At 44.3% G+C, this 16129-nt stretch overlaps 1 protein-coding gene across 8 annotated transcripts in view; it reads right to left on the bottom strand.

Moving 5' to 3' along the window:
• Positions 1-15231, bottom strand: part of UGP2 (UDP-glucose pyrophosphorylase 2) — a 44350-nt gene extending 29119 nt beyond the window's left edge. Inside the window, exons 1-4 of one of the 8 annotated variants that reach the window (XM_053284393.1) lie at positions 15034-15165; positions 13766-13864; positions 1874-2001; positions 1124-1231 (exon numbers count right to left, since the gene is read on the bottom strand). In XM_053284393.1, coding sequence (XP_053140368.1) covers positions 1124-1231; positions 1874-1987 — 222 coding nt within the window. In that variant the 5' untranslated portion in view covers positions 1988-2001; positions 13766-13864; positions 15034-15165. Of the gene's footprint in view, positions 1-1123; positions 1232-1873; positions 2002-2853; positions 2972-3200; positions 3328-3399; positions 3569-12727; positions 13398-13765; positions 13865-14186; positions 14227-15033 lie in introns of those variants that run through there. The other 7 variants (XM_053284388.1, XM_053284386.1, XM_053284387.1 and 4 more) reach the window with 7 other exon arrangements.
• Between the last annotated feature and the right edge of the window lie 898 nt (positions 15232-16129).

The raw sequence follows: 16129 nt of genomic DNA, 5'->3' as shown, positions 1-16129 counted from the left end.
GCTCCAGGCAGCCAGAGTGGAGGACAATCACAAAAACAGGACTTATAGGGACTTATGAGGGCTCTCCTAACCTCATTTTAGAGGGTGGCTACAGAGGCGGGTTTGCTGCCAAGGTGCCACCAGGATTGGGATCGATCCCAGCGGTGCACACGTGCAGGCAAAACCGGGCTGGGCTTCTTTCGCCCAGTTTTGCCTCTGCATGTGAAGAGCTTCATAGTGTGCCTCTCTTGAAGAGGATACATCAGTATGGAAGGAAGAAGTTTTGCTTCTGTGGTTTTAGCACCGAGTATAAATGTTGTACTATTGCTGTAGAGCTATCTGGTTTTGCTGGATCGCAGACTGACAAAGCCAAAACTTGGGTGTCTGCCTGCCTTGAGTTGTGATTTGTTTTGATTACGAGATACGTGTTCTGGTGAGAAATGGACACACATTTCCCTGCATATTGCCATCCCCAAACCGTTACCCGAAGCTTAGTGGGGACAGGATTTAGGAGAAGAAAAAGGCATCAATGTCTTTTCAATTCCCACTGAAAACAATAGAAACATACAAAACTAAAGAGTTTCGTTCCTTTGACCCTGGAGTGACCTCCTAACCTGCATGTCTCAACTACATAAATTCTTTATATGAAAGTGAGATGCACAGCCAGCTTTTCAACCCTGTTGAGCTACCATCACCAGTATTTCCAGATTGTGTTTAAAGGGTGTTAAACATCCTGCCCTTCAATTGCTAAGTTGTCTGATAAGATCAAACACAACTAAGGTACTCCTAAATTTGAAGCTAGATAAAGGTAAAGACAAAACTGAAGTGGAAGACAGCAGCAGTTTACTTCAAGCAAGAATCAACCTGAAACATGCTGCCTAACCTGCAGCATAATCGTGAACATGGCTGGGAATCTCATACTAACCTCGGGACTCTGCTAACATGGTTTTCATATGTAAGTAAAATAATATTTATTGAGCAATCTTCAAGGGGCCCACATTACCAACAAATGTATTTACATACTCAAAACCTCTACACCAGGATACTTTTCAAAGTGTCCTAGTGCTAGATCACATACATGTATTGTTGCTAATGACACATTTCAGAAAGATCACTAAAAAGTGGTTATCATGTTGCAACTTACAGAATCTTCTGGAGGTCTCTGAATCTTCTCCCAGTCCACAGAAGGTCCTTTTTCTTGTAAGAATCTATGGAAGAGTTTTTTAAACCCCTCCAGGTCTTTTTTAGTGTGCTGAAAAAGACAGAGAGTGAGTTAGATTTTTCTTTTTCAAATAGCAGTATCAGCCAAGAACACAAACTGCCAGCAACTCTAGTGAAAGCGCAATTGAAATGAACCCTTCTTCAGTGCCAGTTAATCTGATCTGCATGGTAGGGGAGCAAGAGCACACCTTCCCTCTCTGCCATCCATATACGAGTCTCATGTTTGAATACAGAATTTGCATGTAAAATCCAACACACCTAAGCTTGTACTCAGCAACAGGTGGACAGAGAAAAGGGACGCAATCACACTTCCACCACATAGGTCAAGTAAACATATAACCCAATCCAGTCCCAAATCATCATTTGTTTGGTCAAAATGCAAAGAATATACTAGATTTCATTCTAAATTAGGTTTACAACCTCATGCAGTCATATGGATCACATTATATTTAAGGGCAACCAAGTCCAGGCTTAAATTAGATTTAGATTGAACCTAAAAAGGTTCAGATTTAAGTGCTATTGCCAGTCCATTTTTCCTTCTGCAGGCCTAAGGATGTCTGTCCAGATCTTAACATGAAGATGATCATTACACCATATTTCAATATGCTTCTAAGTTTCGAGAAATCATATTAAATACATCCCCAAATGAACAGCAGTTTTCTTCAGTCCCTACCTCTAGCTCATTCTGTGGTGCAGTGGCAAGAATTTTGTCCAGTTCCACTTTCATGGAATACTCCAGTTCTTGTCTGATCACCTCCTGGAACGGGGAAGTACCAGCCTGAGACATTGCTTTGCTAAAATCTATTTAAAAACAAATAATTTTAGACATTAGAAAAATAGGAATAAAATGCTTCCATATGAAATATAGGACAGAAAAAGGAATGGTGCAAAAATTACTAGTATGAGTCCCAAACCGTTTCAATGCAAAAAAATGACCTCTTCTCAGGAAAGGAAAGATTTTGTCAGTGTCAACTCCTAGCAATCACATTCCATGTGATTTTCTTGGTAGCATACAGGAGTGATTTACCAGTGCCTCCTCCCGCGCAGTATGAGACGATGCTGTTCAGCACCTCCCTATATTGCTGCTTCCCAATTCACGCGACTACAAATATATTTACTAGGCACAGTCTGGGAAGCACACCAGCAGGGATTAGAACTAAGAGCCTCTTTCACTCTAGGCAAGCTGCTTTCCTACTGCGCCACCACAGCTGATATCCTCTTCTTAGGGGACTACAAAATATCTTGTCCTAGTAATAAATTATTCTTGTGCTGTTCCTCTTTCTGTCTTCCTGCATTTGTTAGTGTGGTGCCATTCCCACTATTTGCTGCCTTCCATGAGAAGTATAGGCAACTTTTAACAATGCATTAAAAAGCAATGTTATATTGCATTTCAGATTTCTTATGCACACAATTTCTAAAAGCTAAATTATCCTCCCCCAATCAGTGGATAAGAGAAAGGAGGGTGCACTTATTTTTAATGCAGAAGTGTCAGTCAGCTAACGGTGAGCATCATGAACAAAACAAACAAAAACAACCACCACCCAAAAGTCAGGCTTGTAGCAACTGCCTTGGAAGAAAAGTCACCAAGCCATTTTGCAACTCAGTGGTCAAGCACCACAGAACCCCAGCCATGCAATTTTCATCCCAACATACCCGGTCGTACAAAAACAAAAGCCTGACCACAGGAGCTACCATGCTGTCCTCCAGTTCTAGTGATTTGTTGGCATCACCCATCTCCCTTCCTCCAGAACATTTTCCTGCCTCCTCCCCCAGCCCACCCCCCACCGCGCAGCCGCAATCCTCGTGCTGTCACCGGAACTGCGGTGCGGCAGATTCTCAGCAGCAAAAGCAGGCGCGTGCCCCACGAGGTGGAGAGGAGAAGGAGGGAGGGGCAGTGGTGGCCGGTTTGCACTGGGAGGGGTGGGGGGAAGCCCACTGGGTTAGCCCAGTCAGGGAGGCAGCTCCCCCACCCGGCCTTCTTCCAGCGGCTTGGATACAACCTGCAACGGAGGAATCCCACCAAGCCACGAGGAGAGCAGAGGGAAAGCGGGGGCTGCTGTGCTGGCCGCACCACTGAACTCTGCCGAAGGGCAAGCGCCTCGGGAGGAAGCAGAGGAAGGGGGAGAGAGAGGGGGGCTGCCTCTTCCGCGCCTGGGCTCTGCTGACGGAGAGAGAGCCGAGTCACCGAGACAAGCGCACCTGACCTCCTTTCCTCAAGGGGGGCTAAACGTTATGGAGAGGAGCGGCTTGCAGGGTGGACGCTTGCTTTGGCGATTGGGCTTTCTGCTTTATAGCTTCTTTCCTCATAAGCCCAAAGTAATCTATAGATTTTTCAGAAACAACTCTATTTTCTCCTTCTCCTTTTCTGACTCCACCTCCCACGCTCTCTATACAGGATCCCCACTGGGACAAACTTCTCAACAAAACAAAATATTGCTAGACAAAATACAACGATTTCCCTGTAAGCAGAGCCCAATCTTGGCATCCCCTCTTTCCCTCTGCTTAGCCCCATGGCTGCACCCCACTTAAAAATAAAAAAATAAAAAGCTTCAAACCACAACTGATTAGAGGCTTGTAAATGTGTGTATCTTGTTTTCATTGAAAGAATAGTACTTAAATTACAGTGCAATCTTATGCATGTCTATTCAGAAGTAAGTCCCATTGAATTCAATGGGAATAACTCCCAGATAAAGAAGTTTTGTGATTATTATTTTTATTTTTACATTTATATCCTGCTCTTCCTCCAAGGAGCCCAGACCGGTGTACTACATACTTGAGTTTCTCTTTCACAATAACCCTGTGAAGTAGGTTAGGCTGAGAGAGAAGTGACTGGCCCAGAGTCACCCAGCTAGTTTCATGGCTGAATGGGGATTTGAACTCGGGTCTCCCCGGTCCTAGTCCAGCACTCTAACCACTACACCACGCTGGCTCTCCTGTCCAAATGCAAACCAAGGCAGACACTGCTTAGCAAAGGGGACCCTTCATGCTTGCTACCACCAGACCAGCTCTCCTCCTCCTCTTCCCCTAGGTCTGCAAGGTGTAGCCCAGTTCACAGTTGAGAGCCGGTCTTGTGATAGCAAGCATGACGTGTCCCCTTAGCTAAGCAGGGCCTGCCCAGCCCCACCCCGCTCCAAAAATGGCTCTGCGCAGGAGGCCTTCTCTCAGGTAACAGAGCCACCCTCCCATTCAGCCCTTAACCCCACACACAAAACAGCTGGCATGTGTTGCATGTTTATGCAACACAGCAGGCTGGTGTAGCTCCCCAACAGCACACATGTACCAGTAAGATTAAAATCTGACCAGTAAGATTTTTGTCCAGCTGGTGTACTGACTCAACATTTCTTAACCCCTACCATTACTAGGCAACATGAAGAATGAATTGCTCTATCCCTCTCATCAGTATTTACTTTGGTTTTTAAAATCCACTTATATTACACATGCAGAGATAATGAAATGAGCATCCAGTAGTAAGATTAGAGTGCTGATCTACAGCATAGCAGTGTGAGATCCACAGACACAGCTTGGCTTGCCCTGATAGTTCAAAAAAAAAGGCTGCATGTCTTAAACATGTTGACAATCTCAGAACCACCATTACTGATCTTGAATGACAAATCTGAAAAAACTGTGATATAAAAGAGTTTTGAGGCACTCCGTGTGGTTTTGTAATAGCACACTGTAATTGCCACCAGCTCCTCTGGTGGCCACTGGGGATTGGCCTGTGCTATTGCTGCCCCGAGGCTTTGGAATGTGCTCCCTGTTGAAATAAGCACCTCCCCATCTCTGATGACTTTTTGAAAGGCAGTTAATACATTTGTTCACCCAAGCTTTTAATTAGACTTACAGATCTTAACATTGTTTTAACTGATTTTAACGTTTTAATTTGTGCTGTTTTATTGTAAGCCACCCAGAGACGTAAGTTTTGGGCAGTATATAAATATGTTAAATAAATAAATAAAGAGAAAGAATTTATTAGTAAAGAAGAAATTATCAAGAGAAAAACCTGACTGTTTCAATATGTGAACTTTGCTTTTCATTTTACAACACGCCAGTTGCTATAAGAGGGTATTTCTAGGTTTTGCAATAATTGCCCAGAGCATTTTTGTTTTATGTACAAGTAGTTTTAACTTGCTCAAGACTTTCATTATATCAGAATGCATGTGGTATACTCCGATTCTATTTCTTCTCTGTTGCTTACAGTAGCCATTTTCCTGACTGCTCTGTCTTTCAGGTAGGCAGAGTGCTGCAATGCACGTACCACAGCACACAGGAGTGGAGTGAAGTGGAGAGAATACAGTGACATTCAGACGCTTTAAGTGCTTAGATTTAAAGGGAGCAAGTACTTCATCACCATAGAATACCACATGTGGGAATGAAACAAGACAAAGATCTGTCTTGAAAAAGCAGTATTCTTACTGGTTCTCCCTATATCAGCTATTATACATTATCAATACACTTTTTGAGTTCTCCAAAACTCTTCTTTGGGCTAGATGTCAAACAATATAAAGAAGATAAAATAGGACATGATGGAAAATTTTCTATCCCCGTTTAACATCCAGTTTCAAGTTCTAGAAAGCTCAGAACTCATCACTAACTACAGTACTTTGTGATAATTTAGCTGGTTTTAATAAAGGTATTATTCTACTTTGGATCCCCCCCAATGTACTAAAAAGCTGCCTATTATTATTTTCAATATACTTGTTGATCTTACATCTAGAAAAGCAGCCCAATTCAATACTTAAAATGTGCATTTTCTATGTGCTTGGTACCTACACCAAGTGACATGATTGTGATCCATATCTAGGCCATTACAGCTTATCACCAGGTCACTGAAATTGCAAAGTGAATGTCAAAATACCACTGTTATGTTGTCTACTTGCATATGGAAGAATAGTTGCCTACTTGTACAGGGGGAAATTCTAGATCCCAGATCTAGAGTCACAGCAAGATCTGCACAAACAGAAGGACTTGCAATGTTATTTTTCAAAGCTGTATCTACTTCTGAAACATGGTGTTGGAGATATCAGAACCAACTTCCAAAGGAGCATGAGGGGGCTGCTGTTCGAGAAGTTCGTTTTACAAGCCCTGCATGCCTGCAATAGAGCTCACTGGAAAGGAGCTTATTAACTGATATTACTATAGATGGGGAACTCATGGGTTTTAACCACATATACTATAAATGCTCACCCACCCTCCCTACAAATTCACAAGAATAATATACTGCAAGAAGTAGAAGGTGTTTTATATGACATGCTTTTTAGTCCAAGTAAATACTGCCACTGCAAATTTAAATATATTTATGGCTTTCCCAAAGATTTATGGGGACTAGTTTCAGAAGGGTGCTGAGATTCTGTATTAAATCAGCAGATTCTTCACAGAAATGCAAATTATTAGAATTCCTTTGTTAGGACCTACCAAAGTTAAATTGGCTTGGAAGCTGGTTTAAAAGTTGCAGTTTAGTCGTGGGCTTGTTAAAACCATTTCAAGGCAACACAGAGATGTACTTCCATGGTGCCTGAAACAATTCACAAATGAGGAAGGGCAAGCAGAGGAGAAACATCTACCCAGATCTAGAGAGAGTGTGAGTGTGTGCTATACAAATCTAGGGAGGGAGCCCTTCCTCCTTTTGCTTTACATCACCACCCTACCCCCAGTAATTAAAGAGAACATTCTGGGGCAGAAGGGAAAATCAGGCACACCTCTCATGCCTCTGGGCTGGCAACAAGGGAGACAAGCAACAACCTTTCATGATGAAGTTTGGCAGGAGGGATGCCAGTTCTGGAAACTAAAGCAAAAGGCAGATACAATGAGCAATATGTGCTCCTCTAAGTTAAAAGACAAGTATGTTCTGCACCCTGGTAATATTTTTTTAATTATAGCAATAGCACATTTATATACCGCTCTATAGCCGGAGCTCTCTAAGCGGTTTACAATGATTTAGCATATTGCCCCCAACATTCTGGGTACTCATTTTACCGACCTCGGAAGGATGGAAGGCTGAGTCAACCTTGAGCCCCTGGTCAGGATTGAACTTGTAACCTTCTGGTTACAGGGCGGCAGTTTTACCACTGCGCCACCAGGGGCTCTGGTTTATTGATAAAAAACCTCAAAATGTTCAGTTAATTTTGGCAGAACACTGAAGCTGTGGAAGAACATAGAAATAAGGAGATATTCCTTTACTCTAAAGAAATAAGAACCCCAGAAATAAGAACCTTCCCCTCACACAACTGTTTCTGTTTTCAGATGGTGGGAAGAGTGTTGACATGACTGCTTGCCAGTCTGAAGAGCTGAACATACTGGTGTTCAAGGGATTCATTTGGCTAGGACAACTATTGCCTGCCCCGCATCAATGTTTTATACCGTATTGATTATGTTTTATAACTTACTACATCTCTGGCCCTTTAATAAGATTCTCAATCCTCAGTGACAGACACAGTGTCAGTACGATGCATTTTACCCTACTGACTTCAAAGATTTTGCCACACTCTCCCCGGCCCGCAACTGTCACTGAAAATTTGGATTTCTCTATACAAACGAAAGGCAAATGATGCAAAATTATCATCATCATCTACATATTATATCCTGCTCTTCCTCCAAGGAGCCCAGAGCAGTGTACTACATACTTAAGTCTGTAGTACATACTACAAATTGTAAGACAATTGTTTACTACAAACCTCTGCCTACCTCACTATGTTCTCCTGAACTGGTTTACAATCCAGGTTTGCTGATTAAGCACACACCCTAGTTTGCTGGTTCAGATGCAATGACAAACCAGGAAGGGAGGGAGGAAGTTGCAAAGCATATGGAGAAAAGAATTGCGTAAACCCAGTTCTCATTCCAGGCTTGCTCGCGTAGTATCAAACCACTGTCTGGCATTTCTTCTGAAATGAGCTATGAACTCATTCCCTCTTTAGAAAAACTCTTCTATAGTAAAATGACTAGTTTGAATACCACAGGTTTCACCATACCAGGATGTCTTGAAGGTACAGAATTTGCCCACAGTTAGGAGTGCCCAGAGCAGGAAACCTGAAACCTACAACCTACGAAATCTGTGAGAACATAAGGTATGCCAAAAATAAAGGAATACCTAAGGTGTAAAGTAAAAGTAAAGTGTGCCATCAAGGCGCTTTCGACTCCTGGTGTCCACAGAGCCCTGTGGTTTTCTTTTGGTAGAATACAGGAGGAGTTTACCATTGCCTCCTCCTGAGCAATATGAGATTATGCCTTTCAGCATCTTCCTATATCGCTGCTGCCCAATATAGCAGCAGCAGGGATTCGAACTGGCAACCTTCTGCTTGTTAGTCAAGCATTTCCCCACTGAGCCATTAGGTGTGTGTTATGTTAAATGTAGCTCTTTGTATGTTACCAGGCTTGGAATACAGTATTTCATTAAGCAGTGCTACAGATATTCAAAATCCGGATGCTCCTTTAAGCATGACGAACGGTCAGAGAGTGCCCAGTAGCAGTGGAGGTATTTTTTGTTATTGGGTTAAAAAAAAAAATCAGTTATTATTTATTACGTTTTATTACATTTATAGCCCGCTCTTCCTCCAAGGAACCCAGAGAGGTGAAGTTTCTCCTCACAACAACCCTGTGAAGTAGGTCAGGCCGAGAAAGAAGTGACTGGCCCAGAGTCACCCAGCAAGTATCATGGCTGAATGGGGATTTTAATTTGGGTCTCGCCGGTCCTAGTCCAGCACTCTAACCACTACACCACACTGGCTAACAAATCACTGCACCATACAATTGCTTTTGAAACTCTGCTTCGGTTCAAGAGAGGCTTGTCATGAAGCATCTGAGGCTGATGTTGAAGATACACAAGACTAAAGTTTTCTTGAGCATGCAGAACTAGTAGTATGGTTCTTTTAATCTCCACCAACATCTGAGTCCACATGCACACACAAAACATAGACTGTAGACTATGATATGAATGTGGTAGTACTTGGTAAACACATTTTGGAAAAATTTTCACATCTGCACTCCCTTGACACAATGGGCAGGTTCAGACATTTGCCAATGTCAAGTGCAATGGCATCCACAGCTGTTAACTGTCAATGGGCTGCATCCAGACAAGTCAGTCATGATTAACTCATTCTGCATGCTGCCCAATGTGTTTTGGGCAGCATTTAAATACCAAGTGCAAGAAACAGAAGGGAGAAATGTGGTTTCTCTCATTCTAGTAGTGTGAGACATTAATAGATACCCCAGAGTTTATATTAGGATTATTTGTAGTAGAGGGTTTTTTGGGGGGGGGGGAGTTTGAAGTAATACTGGTGTGAGCAAAGACCTCATTATCTGTCCAAGGGAGTAGCCCATGAATAAGATGAGTGATGGAATCTGACTGTGAATATGGAGTTTAATAGCACACTGGACATAATCCACCTAAAATCAGGCACTTTTTAGAACCATTGGCTTCAGTGAGAGAGCTAAACATGTGTTTGGCTCTGTCCCACTAAAATCAATATGCGAGTCCAATCCTATTGGCATTTATTCCAAATGCAGACTTAACCTTGTGCTTAACTTTGGCTGCATTAGGCTTATTATGTTTGATGGAACCGAGACCTATAAAGCATTATATCAAGACATTTAAAATACATTACAGTGGAGACCCTACTTCCAAACATCTTTGGAATTAAGCCAAAAGCTCTGCAATCAGTGAGATTTTCCATAATTTATTTTATTTCAGTCATCATTGTACCCTTAGCATTTAGCATAAGGGACAAACTCCAGCTACTTTTTACCCAGGTGCCCATTCACTGCCTATCAAATCCAAGTAGCCTCACTACATGTGCCTGAATATACTCGTTGATAAGATACTTGGCCTAAACATACTTCAACACAAAGAAACAATGCTTACAAATGGCACTTGAAAATAAAAGCATAGTCCTAATAAAAATTCAGGCAACAATATTATGCTATCAAAAATGAAGATGCATTTCAGTATAAATACCCTGAATATATTTCAGTAGAGGTTTGGACCAATCAGAATTTGCTTCAGTAGAAAACATGAAAACATGACTTACAAGGTCTCAACACAGGAGAGAACCATGGGTGCAAGTTTAAAGAATACTTGGTGATAACCGTTACAGAATTTACATCAGAACTAGGTAATCTCAATTTTTCTTTTCTTTTTTTTAAACAGACATCATACAAAGTATAATTCTGCACCCAGTAACATGTAGGTTTTAAGCATGCTTTTATTGGCTGAAGAATTGAGGCCCAAAATTTGTGGGGGGGCCATGGGCTACCTCATTAACAGTGCTCTCATGCTGTTAACAATGATAGTAGCTTTCATATTAAAAAGGAAAGAAAAGATTGTGCCATCAAGTTGGTGTTTACTCCTGGCGACCACAGAGCCATGTGGTTTTCTTGGTAGAATACAGGAGTGGTTCTCCATTGCCTTCCTCCTGCACAGTGTGAGATGATGCCTTTGCTGTTTTAACTGAAGTGAGCATCTGCCTCCTGCACCTTCCTATATCGCTGCTGCCTGATATAGGCGACTACAAATCAATATTTACTAGGCACAGTCTGGGAAGCACACCAGTGGGGATTCCAACTAACAGCCTCTTGCTCCCTAGGCAAGCTGCTTCCCCGCTGCACTATCACAGCTGATTAATACTAGCTTCTTAAAATCCATTAGGTATAAAGGTAGGTAATACATTGCTTAGAGTTACTGAACATTAAATATTTTTTAAAAAAAAAACACCCTCAAGTATACTGGGAGAAGAGGATACATTAATAGTTCATGTTTCAACTTTATTTTGCCTCCCTCCCCATTAGTTAATAAACCTAAAATTGGGGTATATCCTACATTTTAGCCACGTGAGAACCAGCTCACAGTAGCCTATGTATGCAACTAGGGACCCATTTTGCATTTAAGAGAATAAAAATCTGACATATTTAAGAAGATATGTATAAAGCAATTTTGGTCAAGCTAACATTTTCAGATAATTTGACATAGGAAGCTGTGGTATACAGTCAGACCATTGGTCTATCTAGCTCAGTATTGTCTTCACAGACTGGCAGCAGCTTCTCCAAGGTTGCAAGCAGGAATCTCTCTCTCTTGGAGAAGCCAGGGAGGGGACTTGAAACCTTCTGCTCTTCCCAGAACGGGTCCATCCCCTGAGAGGAATATCTGACAGGGCTCACATGTGGTCTCCCATTCAAATGTAACCTGGGCGGACCCTGCTTAGCTAGGGGGACAAGTCATACTTGCTACCACAAGACCAACAGCAAAAAGTAAAATCATTATATGTAAACGCCTCAGCTTCTATGTCTAGTGCTGGAAATTGGGTATTATCAGCAGGCTGGGAAATACCATGCAAGACTGCCTGGGTCGAAGGGGACATTTCCAAGTATTTTAACGATTATTGGACTCCACCATAGTTCTAGGGCCTATCAAACTTACTTATGGTATTAGTAAACTGACAGCATAAGAAATGTAAGTGAAACCATCTTTATGCAAAAAGGCCTCCTATAGAATTGGGCTTAAGAACACACACACACACATGTTTATAGTCTCTTTGCTGTGCAAAGTTGATTAGTTATAACTAAACCACTTTCAGGCTACCTAGTTCAAGACAACTGCTTCATCTGCTTTTAGCTCTTTTCTCAGTCTGCCTACAGGTTATAGTGTGTCAACAACCAGAACATACAATCTTGCTCACTAGTTATAAACAGTCTCCAGGAAGGATACAAAGTTAATGACACTAATATCCTTTATATCTATATTATAGAGTCCAAAGTATTCTGCACAATGTACATACAGGTAGGAAAACTTCTGTTTGGCTAGACACTCTATTAACGAGTCTTTTGGGAATAATAATGGGCAAAGACAAGAGTCTGCTCTGCTGGATCACTCCAAAGAATCATTTCCTTGAAAGAAAGAAAAAGTGCCACAGAATGCATCAGAGTCATTGAGCTTCCTGAAAGTGACCTCTTACGGGCTATTTCCAGTTTCGCAATAGATTATTCTGAAAGTCAGACCACGTACACACAGATATAGAGAAAAGAGCCAGCCATATCCCACCAGAAAAACTCCATGCCCAGATTTACCTGAACCATTAAAAGAGCCAGACAATGGGTTGAATATTCATTTATTACATTTGTCGCCTGGCAGAAAGACCAGGTGACAAATTTGGACTGTCACTCAACTTGATGCAGTTGCAATTTGCCAGATTCAGAGCTAGCCATCACAACAGCCTCAGTCTGGTTTTGCAGTTTCTATGTATTTAAAGAAAAGCAGAAGAAAAAACCTCTACATTCATACACAAACTAGGGGAGCCAGCTAAAAAGGCTGAAGGCGCTCTGCTGTCATCTCCTCAGCACTAGAGGAGAAAATATATTTTCTTAATTTACTCAACTGATACTCCCCTTTCAAGCCCCCTCCCCTCCTTCTACCATCGACCATCACCGCGGTACTTCTGCAGCCACTGCTAGTGAAGCTGCAAAGCAGTACAGTATTAAAACCCACACATAACCACAAGCATCATGCAGCTTTAAAACATTTCAGGAACAAAACAGGACTTACCTTTTGCAAATGACGACATTTTGGATCCTTACGAAAATAAATACTATTTTTTTATAAATATAGAAAATTTAAGATACCCTGGCCCTCGGCCCCTGAAAAAGATTATACAAGAAATGCTCGGGGGAAAGAGGATGGTATTTTCCCCCTTTCCTTGACGCCCCCTTCCTTGGGATAACAGATGCTCCACCAGCTGTTATTCCAGAGTTATAAAGTATCAATTACTGAAAAGGTATTTTTCGTAAAAAATAAAATTGCAGTGATAAAACTACTCTTCCCAATCAGCCAGCCCAACAAATCCTACAAGGTTTTCACGTCTGCTTGATTCCTCCCTGATCCTTCCTGAATCTGCCCTCGAAAATAAATGACTCAGGCAAGCTGGTTAAGAGGTAAAAACCACAAGAATTTAAATTTCATCAATGAAAGAGGCGGGTCTCAAACTGTGCCTCCCCCGTCACTAAAGTACTGGATTGCAGCACAGAGGGGGTGGATCACGCTGCTGCTTTCCCAATCCTTTTCCTTCCCGGCAATTCACTACAGATTCCTTCCAGTGGCACGTTTCCCAAGAAAACCCCAGCTGGCGGCTACTGCTCTCTGGATCTGGACTCAGCCGAGGACCTGCTCGCTGCCCCCTCCCCAAGCCGGCCTCGCTTCTCTCCCTCTGCTGAGAAGCTCCTTTGATTTCACGGGTTCAGTTTTCCTCCCCATGTGCCAACTGGGGGAGGGGGCATAGGCGTAGATGCTCATAACTCCATTCCGCCCCCTAGTTTCAGTGAAACCTCAGAACAGCAAACCAGTGTGGTGGGCTTTGTGTTTTTTTCTTTTCTGGGTAGCAACTACTCTTGTCAAAGCTGCATACTTTGCAATATCCCACTCATACTCACCTGGGAATAAATTTCACTGGATTAAGGGGAATTTGTTTCCAAGTAAATACGCCTCGCACTGGGTTGCGCAGATAGCCCGCCCCGCTCCACCTCCCGGGTTGCTAGACATTTTAAAGTTGCTGGGTTTTATTTTGCTAGCAACCCTCTGCTCACTTACTTGGAAGTCGCGTCGAAATGAAAACTTTCAAACGGAACAAGGTTAAGATCGTGGGCGATAAGAGGTTGTCCCTTACATCTCTCCTTAGACACACAAATCCTATGGGTCCAGGACAGATTCACAAAGTGCCGGAAGGGGTGGGCAGGGAAAGAAAAATAAGAGATTGTTTGAGGAAATGTGTCGAGTTATGCTGTGTTTTAGAGCAAGTGTTCACCATTACTCTTATGGGGTGGTTGCTGTGTACATAAGGATCAGCTAGCAAGCGTATCAAGCTACACAGATGGCTTTTAAAGGGGGAAATAAGAGGGCGTTTCTATTACAGCTCCCATATGAAGAGCTGTCCCTTACAATTCTCATTTCATGATCTTCCCACAACAGCTCGAAGCAGGTCATAATAAATTGTCCAGTTTTCTCTACTAACAGGAAAAAGGAGTCCCCACGCACATATTCCTCCTGCACCGGGAACAGCCGAAGGGGGAGAACAGGAAAGACAGCAGCGACGAACACCGACCCCCTTCCAAAAACTGCGGATCTGAGCAGAAACCCCACAAACACACTTTCTTCACTCAAGCATGCCAGGCTGAGGCACAAAAGGTGAGACAACGCCTTTCCCACCCTCCTCCTCCTCCTCCTCCTCCTCCTCCATTACAAGACAGAAGAAAAGAAAAGCGGGCGGGGGGGGGGAGCTTCAGCCGTCCCACCAGCTGGGATTACTTAGCAAGGGAAACACACAGGTTTGTTCTTTGGCGCCCGCGCGCACACATTCTTCGGCCTCAGTCCGTTCCCGGGAGCAAGGGCAGGGGCCGAGGAGGAGGAGGAGGTGGGACGCTGCCGGAGGTCACGCGGGGAGAACGCAGGGCTGCAAGTGCAGCAGGGATGGGGGCACCTAAATATACACCCACGCCACACAGCAAGCCCCAATCACTCAAGGAACAAGCGCGGGGGGGGGACCCAGCCGTGGCGAGGCGGGGAGGGGAGCAACAGCTGCAAAGGAGGATGTGACTATCGTCATGTCGCCACCGCGCCTCGTGATTTCCTCAGGCTGCTTCGCAGACCGCTGCACGCCTCTCTCTCTCCCTCCCTCCCGCCCGCCATGCAGGCAGCTGCAAAAGCGACGGGTTGCTTCCAGAGTTGCAGACAAGCCCGCATCCAAGTTAAAAACCTCCCGGCAGCGTTTGCTACGCACACGAAGTCAAGCTTCCTTGAAAAGGGCAACGGCAGCAGCTCTTCTCCCGCCCCGCCTTACAAAGCCCGCAGACATTACCCACCTATTTCCTCAGGCAGTGGGGTTGGGCTGGGGGGTGGGGAAGGGTTTGAGAGCTCAGATCTGTGAAGAAGCACGAGTGGTGGTGGTGGTGATTTTTTTACGGGGTATTTCACAAGAGGCTTGTTCTCTCTCCTCCCACCCCCGGCTCAGGGCTCCAGCAGCAGGGCTCACACCGGAGGAGGAGCAGCAGCTGCAGCAAGCAACCAAAACAAGCTTTCTTATAGCAGCCAGCTCCGGGCTATAAGGCGGAGGCTCCGGCAGCGGAAGTGCCGCCCAAAGCCTAGACAGGCAGCGGAGGCAGCTTCTTGCAATGCTACACAGGGAGAGCCTGCTGCCAATCATCACTGAGCAAGAAAGCGGGGAGGGGGGTGCTGGAGGTAAAGGGCCACGGAATCGCCGCTTGTCTGTCGGGGGGGGGGGGGCTTCGGCTAAAGACTAGAGCTTGCAACAATGTACAGAAAGAGCAAAGAGGGAGCACGTGTGGACATCCCAGTCCTCAGGATGTGGGCATTTTGATGGCATGGCATCATTAGGGAATACATGTATTTCCATCTTGCGAATCAGTGGCCAAAGTTGCACGTAACGTGAAACCGGAGGTTGACTAACCTGTGGTTTCAGTTTCAATCAATAAATGGCATCACAGACATTCGTCCAACTGCGGTTCAGCAGCCCCCAGTTTCAGGCCAGGGTGGCCCCTCCCTGCTCTTAGCAGCCAAGGCCATATCCTAAGCTTTGTAGCCAGACTGTAGGCAGTGCATCCAGGAGCGGAGCCAGGCTGGGGGAAGCCCATGTGCTGTTGCCGCAGCCCCCTGGCCCCAACCCCCATATCTGACATCAGACGCACCTGGATAGCCATGCCCCCACGTCTGATGTCAGTGGCCCCATGTGGCTGTGTAGCCCCATTTGGAAAGGAGATCGGCCTGCACTGCTTTCGCGGGCCAATCTCTCTCCTAAACGGGGGCCACACGATTGATTGATTGGCCCCGCTGCATTGGCAGCGGAACCAGGAACGGCTCTCCCTGCCTTTAAGGCAGGCAGAGTCACTCTGGCCGTGCTGCCAACGCAATGCGGGCTAATTTCGGCTCCAAACGGAGCCG

Source organism: Hemicordylus capensis, chromosome 1 (assembly GCF_027244095.1).
Source record: "Hemicordylus capensis ecotype Gifberg chromosome 1, rHemCap1.1.pri, whole genome shotgun sequence".
Classification (NCBI taxonomy): domain Eukaryota; kingdom Metazoa; phylum Chordata; class Lepidosauria; order Squamata; family Cordylidae; genus Hemicordylus; species Hemicordylus capensis.
The sequence above is the reverse complement of the archived record's forward strand: the minus strand, read 5'-3'. Positions and strand labels throughout refer to the sequence as shown.